Genomic DNA, 13,993 nt, shown 5'->3' with positions numbered 1-13,993 from the left:
GTTCACACAACCGTTCCCAGTCAGGGCCACTTTAGGCCATGCTGACTCAAGCTCACCTTGAAACACAACGACACTCTGCCATGGTCTGGCACTCACCAGGGGCTGGAATCCCCCTCTGCCAGCGAGGAAGTCCTTGTCTGATGGAAGGCACTGCAGCTTTGGGGCAAAGGATAAAGACTCGGGAGGTACAGGGGTAAAGATGAGAGACTCAGGACTGGGCTGAGAATGAGAGTCCACCTCCCGCCCTTCTGGTCACCACTGGCAGTTTGGGGGTGTCCTTCATGCTGTGTTGGGTGACAGGGAGGAGGAGAAGTTCCTGTCTATCAGCCAGAGCAGAGCAAGAGTGAGTGTTGGAGAGTGAGGAATGAGGTCGTGCACCCCGCGGGTGGGATGCGCCAGACCTAGCCCCTGAGTTTCTGGAAGTCCTGAGCCCATGTGAAATGCTCACCCTAAACCACCACGTCCTCTTGGGAGCTAACACACATCGAGTATCTGGCTGCAAACACCAATGAATGCATACTCATTTATTGTAAATTACTCATTCTTCACACATTATTAATGGCAAAATTAACACTGTTAAACATTCTTCAGCTGTATGAAGAAACTTCCTTACGACAATTTCTAATTAGTATCATTTCTTTTCCTTAAATGTATATTTTAAATGTAAATTTCTGGAAAATATCTATCATCAAAGAACTCTGATACCAACACTTCTTTTACTCTAACATTGAAAACAAAGGACCAGCCTGCCATCCATTAATTCAACAAGGCAACTGAGCACACCGAAGTTGTTTTATCCAGGCTCTATGTACTGATTACTTTCTGTTTTGCTGCAAAATCAATGATGGCCTCATGCAGATAAAACATTAGGAGATGGAGTTCTAGATAACTGTCGGTTATTAAGACCTGATAGCCTCGCGTGGAAAATTAATACACTTATTTAGTAGAAGCAGCTAAAGTACATGCATCGATGCCTGCAATCAATTAGAATACAAATTAGCTGTCTAAACATTTAAAGGAGAGCTTAATTTAAGCTTAATTTGATGGCTGGCATGGCTGAGTTATACACCTTTGAAACAACAATAGCAAAGAGAATAAACTCAAACACATAAACAGGTACTGATTTATAGGGTGGGCTGAGTGTAGGTTTCAGGACATAAAAATAGCTAGCTGGGTAGAGAAAGACAGTGAACATTGGCAAGTTGCAAACAGGGTAAAAAAAAAATACAAGAGCTGTTTCCTGTATCCTCAGTTTTTAAGGTTTTCAATTCTCTCATTTAAACAAACAGACATGGTAATTACAACCAGGAACATTTTCCATTTACTCTGAAGTCGCGCCCCACCCCACCGCCTTTGTCTTCTACCCTGTCTTTCTGTTCCTGATTTAAACAAAACAAGTGTTTCCTGGGTCACTGAGGAATTTAATATTCATCCTGCCTGGGTTAGCATCATGTACAAGCACATGACAATGTATGTTTTGCATACTGTACCTACAGTGGAAAAATCACATGTCTACAGTCTAATGTTAAATCACAGTACTAGTATTGACTTAAAATTAGTTTTTTCACTGGTAGTTGTAGTTGATGCTATTTTGAGACAAATACAAAAATTTCCAACCAGATACATCCCATTCCTTCCATACTTTCTACCCCCAACGATGGTTCCATGAACTAGAGAACTATAGTGACAAAAGCCACCGGTCAGCTGTCTTCATGGATCATGGTGGTCACGGTCCCAGTTTCAGGCACTGCCGTCCCCAGTCTTCGCCTTCCGGGCCTCGATCATGGGCTTGGTCGCCCGCTTCCGGTCAGTGGCCAGCCCCAGCAAGCACATGAAGTCAATGAACCACGTGGTTGGGTTGAAGTTCAAGCCGAATTCACTGGCGGAGTAGTCAAAGGGAAAGGTGTGATGGTAATTGTGGAATCCTTCGCCTGAAACACAAAGTGGCACTGAAATAACCCCATTACCACCTCCCTGCACAGACTTTTTATCACCTGTTTTTTAAGGGTCTACCATATGTCAAAGACTGGGAAACAAATGACTTGGCTCCAACCCCCAGAAGCAATTCCTCAGCTGGCTGACAAATTAAATCTGAACAGAAAAACAACATAGTCCCTGGATTGACTTTCCCATGGGAATTGCAGACTGCTGTAGAGCTCCAGCTTGAGCTCTATGTGCCACACGGCTGGTAACAGATTATCACTGTGACGTGTGCTCATGGATGGAGACTAGTCTCCGTGGACTGCAGTGAGGACAGGGAGGCTTCTTGGGGGAGTGCGGAAGAGGCAGATGAGAATTATTCCGACAGTAAGTGCGAGGTGTGATCAAAACATTTCAGTGAATGTTTAAATTGTAAAGATTGCAGTAAGACACACTGCCATGAATACCCCACAAAATACTTCCCCTCTCCTCAAACACACTTATTCCATCGCTCTTGCCACTTTCCCAAGCAGCTCTGGAAGACTTCTTTCATGTCTTTGTGAGGAGTAATCAAAAATACAATGCCAAAAAAATGAAGTATCTAGGAATCAATCTAACAAAAGAAACAAAAGATCTCTACACTGAAAAAGATTGCAGTAAGACACTGCCATGAATACCCCACAAAATACTTCCCCTCTCCTCAAACACACTTATTCCATCGCTCTTGCCACTTTCCCAAGCAGCTCTGGAAGACTTCTTTCATGTCTTTGTGAGGAGTAATCAAAAATACACAGCCAAAAAAATGAAGTATCTAGGAATCAATCTAACAAAAGAAACAAAAGATCTCTACACTGAAAACTACAGCACTCTGAAGAAAGAAATCGAAGAGGATATAAAAAAATGGAAAGATATCCCCTGCTCCTGGGTAGGAAGAATCAACATAGTGAAAATAGCCATACTACCAAAACTGCTATATACATTCAATGCAATGCCAATTGAAATTCCAACACTATATTTCACAGAACTAGAAAAAAGAATTCAAAAATTCATTTGGAACCACAAGAGACCTAGAATAGCAAAAGCCATTATAGGCAACAGTCACATGGCACCAGGTGTAACAATTCCCAATTTGAAACTATACTACAAAGCCACTGTGATAAAAACAGCATGGTACTGGCAAAGAAATAGGCCTGAGGATCAATGGAACAGACTGGAAGACACAAAAACAAATGCAGATGTACTCAGCTACCTCATCTTCGACAAAGGAGCTCACCATCCTCAGTGGAGGAAAGATAGCCTCTTTAATAAATGGTGTTGGAAAAACTGGATATCAACCTGTCACAGATTAAAATTAGACCCTTATCTTTCGCCATGCACTAAATTAAAATCCAAATGGATTAAAGATCTAAATATTAAAACAGAAACATTAAACTTGCTGGAAAGTAAGTTAGGCAGAACTCTGGAAGACATTGGTATAGGAAAAGACTTTATGAACAAATCCTCAGTAGCACGGGAACTAGCAGAAAGAATCAACAACTGGGATCTCATCTTACTAAAAAGCTTCTGTACTTCAAAAGAAACCATTAGCAGAACTAAGAGACAATCTACAATGTGGGAAAAAATTTTTACCAGCTGTACCTCAGACAAAGGACTATTATCAAGGATATATAAAGAACTCAAAACAATCAGTCCCCCCAAATATAAAGACCCGATCCAAAAATGGGCATCCGAAATGAACAGACATTTCTCATACAAAGAAGTGAAAGCAGCAAGAAAATATATGAAAAAATGTTCCACATCACTGGTCATTCGAGAGATGCAGATGAAAACAACACTGAGATTCCACCTCACCCCACAAAGAATGGCTGCTATCAAGAAATCACACAATAACAAATGTTGGCGGGGTTGTGGGGAGAAAGGAACCCTCCTCCATTGTTGGTGGGAGTGCAGACTAGTGCAACCACTATGGAAATCAATATGGAGATACCTCAAAGAGCTTGGACTGGAGGTTCCATTTGACCCAGCCATCCCTCTGTTGGGTATCTTTCCAAGAGAACTAAAAGAATCATATCACAGAGAAGTATGTGCACCCATGTTTATAGCGGCACAGTTTGTAATAGCTAAATCTTGGAAACAACCTATTTGCCCATCCGTTGGAAACTGGATAAAGAAGTTGTGGTTTTTCTATAAAATGGAATATTACTCAGCCATAAAGAGCGAGAGAATAGATTCATTCATAGGAAAATGGATACATATTGAAGATATACTCCTAAGTGAAATAAATAAGTCCCACATGTGTAAATACCAAATAGTTTCCCTGGTGTGAATATTCTGCAACAATGCATAAGATTCTAATAAGATTACTGACATTTAGAAATGGGAGGAAAGGAGCTAAAGGTGTAGGGAAGGTGTGATACGTAGGGGAAGAACAAAAAGGGAAAAGAAAAAAATGTGAGAGAATGAAAAGATGAAAATAAAGTGTTTGTAGATGGGGAGGGGAGGAGGGGGTGAAGGGAGGGCAGGGGTAAGGGGAAAAAAATGAGAATCAAGACTTGTCATGTAAAGGTACATGATCCCAACAATGAATGTAACTGTACTGTATCCCTGAATGTACCAATAAACTCAATTAAAAAAAAATACAATGAATACTGCTGCTGCTGAGTGCCACCCAATGGAAAGGCAGGCTCATTCATACGTAGTCCCTCCTCACACACCTTTTTCACCAGACCTGCTACCGTGGGACCGCTGGCTCCTCCCCAAAGTCAAAATGACCATGAAAGGTGGATGTTTTGGATCAAATCGGGACATTGACACAGCCACAACAGTGCAACTAAAGACACGAAAAAGGACTCGCAGAACTGCTTCCGGAAGAATGAGCGAGTAAGTGTGTTTGAAGCAAGGGGTAGTATGGGGGTGCGGGTAATGGCAATGTCTCTTTTTCTGTAATACAAATAAAAATAAAATAAAAATAATCACTCACTGCACTTTTTATTGCACCTTGTAATCCTATGAAGTAGGTGTTGCTATTTTCCACTTCACAGGTAAGATCAAAGCAATCACAAGACTCGTCCACGTCGGCTCCATTCCACTCCCTCTCTGCAGATCCCACACACCACTCAGAAGTCCATAAGATCGGGGCTGCCCTTCCCTCCCTCGGCTTCCTGGCCCCTACTCACCAATGGCGCCCAGAGTGACGAGTGGGTTCTGCCGGGGGCTGATGTGCCTGTCGTAGGGCCGGTTTCCGTACATGTGGGCGACACTGTTGACCAGCCAGGTGCCATTGAGGGCAACGGCGTAACGGAGAATGGCAGCCAGGAAGTAGGAATTCCACAGGCTCTCTCCCCAGATGTACCAGGGCACCAGCGTGGGGACCAGGAAACACATGAGCACCACGGAGGTCTTGTAGTACCTGTGAGGCAGGCAGGGTATTTGTCATCGCTGCACAGCTGATGAAGGGTGGGGGACACGGCGGGCGAGTGGGGAAGAGGAAAGAGGACCAAGGAGAGATCTGTGCCACTCAGGCCCGTCGGCCCTTTCTACGTAAGGAGAGCTGTGCCGAGTGTCCCTCTGTGCGGACAGATGCCTGCACGAACTACAAAGGCCTGGCAGGGCCTTCACACACGTGAGAACTGGGATGCACAGACTGCTACGGGAAGTGGCCAGCCCGGCGGCACGGGTAAGAAGAATTTCCATGAAAATCAACACTGTGGTGGCTAAACCTGGGTGTCTTAGAGAGTCATCTGTCCTAAAGCCAAAAATATGAGGTAGGTCCAACAGTGATTTCACCAGCCAGTCAACTTCAGTCATTTTCTTCTTTTTAACTTTAATTTTTATTGGTACATGTTTGCAGTATATAAGGATCGCATTCCTTGTGAGGAAGTGATACCTGTATGCAACACATCTTAATCCTTTTTTTTCCCTTTCCCCTGTCTTCTCTTCCCTCTTCCTCCATCTCTTGGTCCCCTTCCCTTTGTAAAAGATCCATCTCCCTATTTCTTATTATTTATCTTTTATTTTATTCTTTATTGCTCTACTAACCAAGCTTGGTAAAAAGAGAGGCAACCTTCCACTTAAAAAAAAATGTTCTCTGCCCATCAGAGATTACGTTTAAGCCAGCATAAAAAATAAACAGTGAGTGTAGACACAGGCGCAGCTACGTAAAAGTAACAATTAAAAAGCTAACCGTTGCTAGTTAGATTTCTGGCCCGAGCAGCTGCTAACCCTCACTGAGAACCTACCATGTGGCAGGGCTATTTGTATACCTTACATGTACCGAGTCATTTAAAGCTTTCCCAGGAAGGGCTCATTGTCATTTCCATTTTAGAGATGAAAAGGAGAAGGGCTACGCAGCTGGCAGGTCTGAAGTCACACGACTAATTAGGGGTAGGCCCCAAATTCGAACTCAGGCAGCATTCCATCATGCTGCCCTGCGCACAAACGAAACCATGCACGTCAGTGTGCTTTGTGGCTCATTAGCGGCACAGAAGTGTTGGTCCCCATCATCACCATTTTTGGCAGCGTATTGTTTTTATTAGACAGCATAGTAACACACTGGGCACTGGGATAGACAGGATGGCTGTGCTTCCGTGAGTACCGGGCACCTAGGAGGTCAGAGGAGTGGGCTGACTTGTGGTCTTCGAGGGGGTTCCCCAGGCTCATGTGCAGAGCCTTTTGGGGAGCACTTTGAGAGCCATCTGTAAGGTGGGGAGTGAAGCTGCAAGGGGCAGAGGGCTACGCTTACCCACAGTGGGCTTTGGAGCCTCCAGGGGGTTACTCTGGGCTGGACACCTAAGAGTTCCCCCACGTGAATGGTATCCCCACTTCATGCAGCCATGGGCCTCAGGGACCCTGGGAGGGTAAACTTGTGGGCAAAAGTCATGCCCAAAAAGGGCCACAGCCGGGGTTGGAGCACAGCTGCAAAGGGTGTGGGGTGGGTAGGGGAGCACCCGGCCATGTACCACAGGCCTGGGGACAGGGTGAGTGTGTGAGAGGGCAGGGCCTCTGAGGAAAGGGCACAGGGAGCCCGGAGCCAGGGGCTGCTGCTACTCCTCTTTTGCCCCCTTTGGAGGGAAGAAAGCAGCTTGATATGGCTGACAGGAGGCACAGTGCCGCTCCAGGCACTCCTTCCCTTCCTTCCGCACTCTGGTCACCACTGGGCCTTTCCATGTAGCCTCTGCTAGTCCTGTTCTGTGTCACGACCCTGACCCTGACATGACTCCTGAGAAGTAACAGAAAGAACCTGCCGAGAAAGCCGGCTCTGTGCAGGCCAGAGGGCTAAGTGTGCCATGGCTCTCCCTGGTCTAACCCTCCAGCTACCTCAGGCAGAACCTCTAGCCTTCAACGCCATGGCTTTCGGGGAGGACTGAGGCTGCACACCAGCTGCTCTCCTGCCTGATCCTGGCGATGGCCTCCTTGATGTGACTGAGGCCTCAGGACTCCCACCGCAGCCCTGCGCTGCCTCCTCCCTCAGGACAGTCTGGGAGCCACCTGTTGGCCTTGGCACCACTCCATCAAGGGAACTGGGTCACTGAGAAGGGCGGGTGCCTGCAACGTGGCTTCCAGTGTGACAGAGAAAGTCTGGGCTCCACTGGCCAGCACAACCACAGGCCAGCCAAATCCCCTCCTCCTCACAACAGATATTCTTTTTAGTGAGACAGGATCTCATTATGTATTTCATTTCAGGCTAGTCTTGAATTCACTATATAGCTCAAGCTTGCAATCCTCCTGTCTCAGCTTCCAACTGCTGGCATTACAGGCGTGCAACACCATATTTTGCAAAAAAAGATGCTTAAAAAATAGAAAAAAGGAAAAAAAAGATCAACAAAAAAAGATCCCACAAAGAGGCAGGAGGTCAAATTACAGCACTGCTGTTGGGTTGCTTCTCCTGGTACTCGGCAAGGATTCCTCCCGAGTGCGCAGGTGAATGGATGAATGCCTGACAGCTGGTTTCCACTTAACCAGGGCGCTGACCTCTTAGCCTCCCACCCAGCACCCCACAGCTTCCCTGCTTAGTGACCCCAAATACCAATTCCTTTATCAAGGGGCCACAGAAAACCTCCACCAAGTCCTCCAGCACTGGATCTACCTCGTGGAGAATACTTCTTTGCTTCAGCTGGTGCCAAGAGGAGGGCCAGAGGGGGCCATTACTCTTGCCCTATCTCTTTACCAAATGGGTGCTTTATGTTGTGAAGCATCACAGAACATCTAACTCCCCAACTCAGCTACTTCCTAGTTGTGTGACCTTGACTGGATTATTTAATTGCGCTGAGCCTCAGATTTCTCTTCTGGAAAATGCTGCACTAACAAATTTCTTAAGTGCCTACCACATGCCAGGCCGTGCTGTAGCACTGAGATACAAAATTAACCAAACAGACAAAAATCACTGCCCTCACAGAGCAAGGGCGCTGTGGCAGAGGCCTTCATATTTGATTTTCACTAACAGGAAAGAGGGATAATGAGTGACATAATTAAACAAAATATAGGGAAGGTTAGTGGTAAACACTAAGGAGAAATGCAAAGCAAGGAAGGGGAACGACCTATTGCGGGCAGGTACTGCCGTGTGACAGAGTGAACCTTGGGACGGCCTTCCTGATGCTGCAGATTTTTGGTGAAGACTTGGAGGACATGAGAAGTCAGCCATGTGGCTAAGTGAGGCAGAGGAAACCACAAGCACTGAGGCCCCGAAGACATTCAGGGAAGAGGAGGAGAGCTGGGCAGTAGAAGAGAAGATGATAGGAACTCAGGGCCCCAAGTGGAGGGTCTGCTCGGGAGCTGTTGCCATGATCCAAGTAGAAGAGGGTGTGAGTTGAACCAGGAGAATCATGGGATGGGTGAGAATGGTCAAATTCTGAATACATTTCCCAGTGAGAGTGACTGCACTTGTTCACAGGCTCAGTGTTGGAGAGAAGGGGGCTAGTCCACAATGACACAAAGGATGGAGACACCACTAGCCAGTAAGAGGCAGAATGGCTGGGTCATGGTGTATGGGAGCTCAGCCGTGGACACGGGCAGCAGATGTCCACTGTACACTCAAACGCAGAGGCCAAGTAAGAGACATCGGTATGCAGCCCTGGAGCCCACAGGTCCCAAGAAGAGGAGGTGACAGGAATAGAGACTTGGAAGGAATCAGCATATTCGTGTGCTCATTTGCATATATCCTCTCATTTGCATTCGACGACAGTCTCACAAAGTATTTTTTTATTACCCCTCTTTCACGAGAGTATTGTAGGGGTCCAGAAAGCCATCAGACTTCCATACTGGGACAGATCCACCCTGGACCTTGGAGTCATGCTCAGTTCTCGCACCCTGCTCAGCTAGCCCATCAAGAACAGGTCACAGAGGTAAATGTACCTGGAGATTTATCTCATACGTGGTGCACATTTGAGTGAAAATGTGGCCATCTCAATAGCAGAAGTAGACACTATGTTTGATCTAGCTAGACTGGAGCTTCTTCTCAGTCCTTGACCGACACGGAGAGATTGGAACCCTCTGCATTGCTGGAGGGAGTGTAAAATGGTACAGACACAACAGAAAATGATGGTGGAAATAATACCAGGTTGTCTTATGACCCAGCAGCTCTACTCTGTGCACACATCCCATCGCTTTCTGGAGCAGTTCCGGGTGTCTTCTTTCATGAATGACTTTAGTTGTACAGTCATGGCTCCCTCTATGTCTTGAATCAACTCCAAATAGTTACCTTTGCCATAACATTTTTTATTTGACAGGAATGATATATGTGGAAGCAGAAATGGGCAAGTGGTTTTGTCCTCCACTGTGCTTTACGCTGATTCTGATACAGCAATTTCTGTCCAATAAAAATGTGACAGTGTGTCCTCATTCGTCTTATTCACCAGATCTGGCACAATGCAACTTCTGGCTCTTTCCCAAAGTCTGAATGGCGACGAAAGGTAAATGTTTTGAATTTATTCAGGACATCGAGGGAGCTATCACAGCACAAATAAAGACACTCGTGAAAAAAACACCTTCAGAACTGCTTCCTAAAGTGGCCGGAGTGACGGGACGTGTCCTCAGCGAGGGAGGGTGTTGTGAGGGGGTTCACGGTGATGTCTCTTTTACTGTAACACATTTTTTAATTTAAAAATTCACCTCACTTTCATCACATCCCATACACAACAACATGGACGGACGTTGAAAACACGATTCATGAACTAAATCAGACACAGAAGGATAATGACTATGGGATTCCATGTATCGGATTCCACTACAATAGGTGATTCAGAAACAGAAGTGAAGATGACAGTTATCACTGCAGGAAGGAGGAGGGAGAGGGGAAGTTATTTAATGGATATGAAGAGGTTTCTTAGGGAATGACGAAAAATTTCTGGAAAGAGTACCAATGATTATGTAACACTGTGAATGCACTTAATGCCAGAAAACTTTCTTACAAATGGTTAAAACGGAAAATATTATTCTGTATGTATTTTATCACAATAAAAATGTATGGGGCAACATTTTCCTCAACAATAAAAAGAGCAAAGAGGGGGCCTGGGATTTAGCTCAGTGGCTCTGCACCTGCCTTGCAAGCACAAGGTCCTGAGTTTGATCCCCAGTGCCAGGGGGAAAAGAAAGAGCACAGAGGTCAGAGATGGTTTCTCTTTTCCCACGGGGACATCCTGTCCCGGGATGGAGAGAAGCCTGAAGAACGAAGCTGGTCCCTTAGGTGACAGCACAGAAGATGGAAAGGTCCCTGGATATGCTGTGGAGCCCTGTGACCCAGCCCTGTTGCTGCTTATCCCCAAGGTCTGCTCTTAGGATGTGAGGAATCTCTGACCGTTCATACCAGCTGCATCAAGATTTTCTGAGGAGTAGCAGGAAGCACAGTGGGACACTTCACTGACACAAGCGTGACCTCAGATGTCCTCTTAGGGGGCAAGGATGGAAGCTCCCAGCTCCTGGCAGCGCTGCCTCAGGCAGAGAAGGAGCCACTTGCACCTCATGGCCCAGGGACTGGCAGAGGCCTCCATGGAGACCAATCAAAGCTCAGCTTCTTCCCTGGCCCATTCCCGCTCCTGATGTTGATCTCAATGAACCTCCCCAGGAAGCTTCACGTGAATACACTGGAGCACCAGTGGGGTCTGACAGAAAGCCAGACTCTCCAAGGTCCAGCAGAGCCCCCGGCCCAAGCAGAAGGCACTCCTACATATCTGTAGCATTATGGAATGAATGATACCTTTGGTTAATAAATGCTGAATTCTTACCTTCTCTGGAAAATAAAAAACATTACTTAGGGCAAAGAGATAAAACACCAATATTTTTTTTAAAAAGACACACACTGTTGGTGGGGATGTGAGGAGAAAGGAACCCTTCTCCATTGTTGGTGGGAGAACAGATTGGTGCAACCACTGTGGAAATCAATATGGAGATACCTCAAAGAGCTTGGACTGGAGGTTCCCTTTGACCCAGCCATTCCTCTGCTGGGTATCTTTCCAAAAGAACTAAAAGAATCATATCACAGAGAAGTATGTGCACCCATGTTTATAGTGGCACAGTTTGTAATAGCTAAATCTTGGAAACAGCCTATTTGCCCATTCGTTGGAAACTGGATAAAGAAGATGTGGTTTTTCTATAAAATGGAATATTACTCAGCCATAAAGAATGAGAAAATAGATTCATTCATAGGAAAATGGATACATATTGAAGATATAGTCCTAAGTGAAATAAATAAGTCACACATGTGTAAATACCGAATAGTTTCTCTGGTGTGAATAATCTGCAATAATACATAAGATTCTAATAAGATTACTGACATTTCAAAAAGGGAAGAAAGGAGCTAAAGGTGTAGGGAAGGTGGGATGAGTAGGGGAAGGGTAATAAGGGAAAAGAAAAAAATGTGAGATAATGAAAAAGATGGAAATAAAGTATTTGTAGATGGGAAGGGGAGGAGGGAGTGAAGGGAGGGCAGGGGTAAGGGGAAAAAATGAGAATCAAGACTTGTCATGTGGAGGTACAAGATCCCAACAATGAATGTAACTGTACTGTATCCCTAAAATGTACCACTAAACTCAATTAAGGCTGAAAAAAAAAAAAAAGACACACACAACGCATGTGTAGGCTGCTTTTGGGGCATCTTTGTGAGATGCTTATCTCCAGGGTTGGTGCCAATGTAGGATTGTGTGTGTAATGTCCTTGGTCCTCAGGACCTAGCCCCCTGGATTGCACTGTGAGGATTCCTATCCCTTGCCTAAATGAATACTAGCTAACCATGGGCTTCTAGGTCATTTCTCTAACTGCCAAATATGGTAAAATGCTGACAACAGGTTTGGTTTTGGTTTGGAATGGTGAGAGTGGCTTCCTCTCTGAGAACACTCAGATCTAAAACAGAAGACTTCTAAAATCATCAAGGAAGGGGGAAGGGATGAAGACTAGAGAGAAGGGAAGGGCAGGTAAGTACGGATCCAAAAGAGACCCATGGAACATGTCCGAAGCTAGAGACCCACGTGTTCTAGCCAGAAACACAAAGCAAAAGCACTAGATCACCTATGGGAAGCTGTAGTGCAGTTTTCCATAGTTCCTAAGTGTCAGCTTCTAAGACTGGGTCTGCAACAGATATAGACCTTCCGCTCCCACACCACTCACCTCTGCAACACCACTGGGAAGATGTTTCTCAGCCTTTACCTCAGGACAAGGTGACATTTCACACAAAAAGCCTTCACACCCAACAATGCCCTAGTCCAAGAAAGCTTTAGCTCTTCTAAATGCTAACCTTCCCCAATTCCTTGAGTAATACCCTCATTCCAATAAACCGATAGCAATAAAGAGAACAGGAAAATTAAGAACAGCTACAATCAAAAATTACTTCTGTGCAGAAGAAAAATTTTGGACTTCTTTTCTTTCTTTTTTTTTCCTTCCTCCTTCCTTCCTTTCTCTCTTTTTCTTTCTTTCTTCCTTTCTGTTCTTTCCCTCCCTTCCTTCTTTCTCCCAAATCCAAGCGTGACAAATGCTTTAAAACTCTGATTTTCCTTTAGATGAAACAGAAATTGCTGTGCTCAGTCTGCAAGCATTTCCCCCGCCTGGATGCTCCTGAGCCCAGCAGTCCTGAGCTGGTGCAAGAAAGATCTTGAGTGAAATCTATCAGACCCAGAGGGGAGGGAAGCCTGCTGACTTCCAAGGAGGGAATGTGAAAAGCAAACACCTCAGAGGGGGAGAAGGAAATGACAGGCCCTCCAGCGTGTGGCAGTGCTGAACAATGAGCTGTCACTGGCATCTTGATTAAACATGTTTGCTTTTGTGATTTCACTGAAAGCCTTGCTAGAGATTCATTTTCTCTCCAATGTCTGCATTTTGTAGGATACCAGGAAGAGTAATGTGGATGCTTCCTAAACAAGTCTTTAGAGGACAAATGATGTAGCCAGGCAGCTTGTAAATGGATGGCTCCTGTCCACTGTCTCTCCATCACCCATGGAGGCGGATATGCATTGTTCTCGGAGGCAGAGCCCAAGACAGAAGCCCATTTGTGGGGAAGCTCTTCGGGTTGAAAATGGACTTTGTCTCTCCCGTGTGCGGCATGTGCAAGTGAAACATTCACGTTGGCTGTGTTTGAAGTCTTCTCTGAAGGTTGTAACCAGATGACTCTGGACACAGCTCTGGCCTCAATTACATCACTTCTGAGCTACTCTGTGACCAGGTTTCCCTCAGCAGAAAACCTTTTAGCCGGTGGTCTGGATGCATAATCTGCCTTCTTCTGGTAGTGCCTCCTCTCCGGGGGAGGAAGCAAAGACAGCAAACCGCTGCTACAAAGCCCCACCTTTGCCCTCCAAACCTGCAGTGCAGCAGGGAAGGGTCATCATTTTACTCTCTCTTTCTTCGGCTTTATGGGCAGTAGGCACTCAGTAATCAGGCAAATTGTTGAACAGCTCCGGGAGGAAGAGGGTGGGGAGCCATCTGTCTTAGGCAAAAGTAGTTCAGTCTTCTTCTTCTACTGTTTAGGGCCTAAAGTTTCTCTAGTCCTCTCAATAGAAACCTAAGTTGATTTGACCAGGGGTCATCTAGGCCAGGGTCCCTCTCCCCCCACCTCTCCCCCTCTCCTCCCCCTCCCTCCCTCCTTCCTACTCTT

The 13,993-nt window shown here is 45.7% G+C and overlaps 1 protein-coding gene across 1 annotated transcript in view; it reads right to left on the bottom strand.

Annotated features, from left to right (window-relative positions):
* Positions 1–535: 535 nt before the first annotated feature.
* The window catches only part of Scd5 (stearoyl-CoA desaturase 5), a gene marked incomplete at its 5' end in the record, with an annotated part of 145,704 nt that continues 132,246 nt past the window's right edge, over positions 536–13,993 (bottom strand). Inside the window, 2 exons of the mRNA XM_010628838.2 lie at positions 536–1,931; positions 5,097–5,329. Of these exons, the coding sequence (XP_010627140.3) occupies positions 1,741–1,931; positions 5,097–5,329 (424 nt within the window). The remainder of the gene's footprint in view (positions 1,932–5,096; positions 5,330–13,993) is intronic.

This window comes from Fukomys damarensis, unplaced genomic scaffold, assembly GCF_012274545.1.
Source record: "Fukomys damarensis isolate Sample0158 unplaced genomic scaffold, DMR_v1.0_HiC HiC_scaffold_32, whole genome shotgun sequence".
NCBI lineage: Eukaryota > Metazoa > Chordata > Mammalia > Rodentia > Bathyergidae > Fukomys > Fukomys damarensis.
This window is presented reverse-complemented; position numbering and strand designations above follow the sequence as displayed.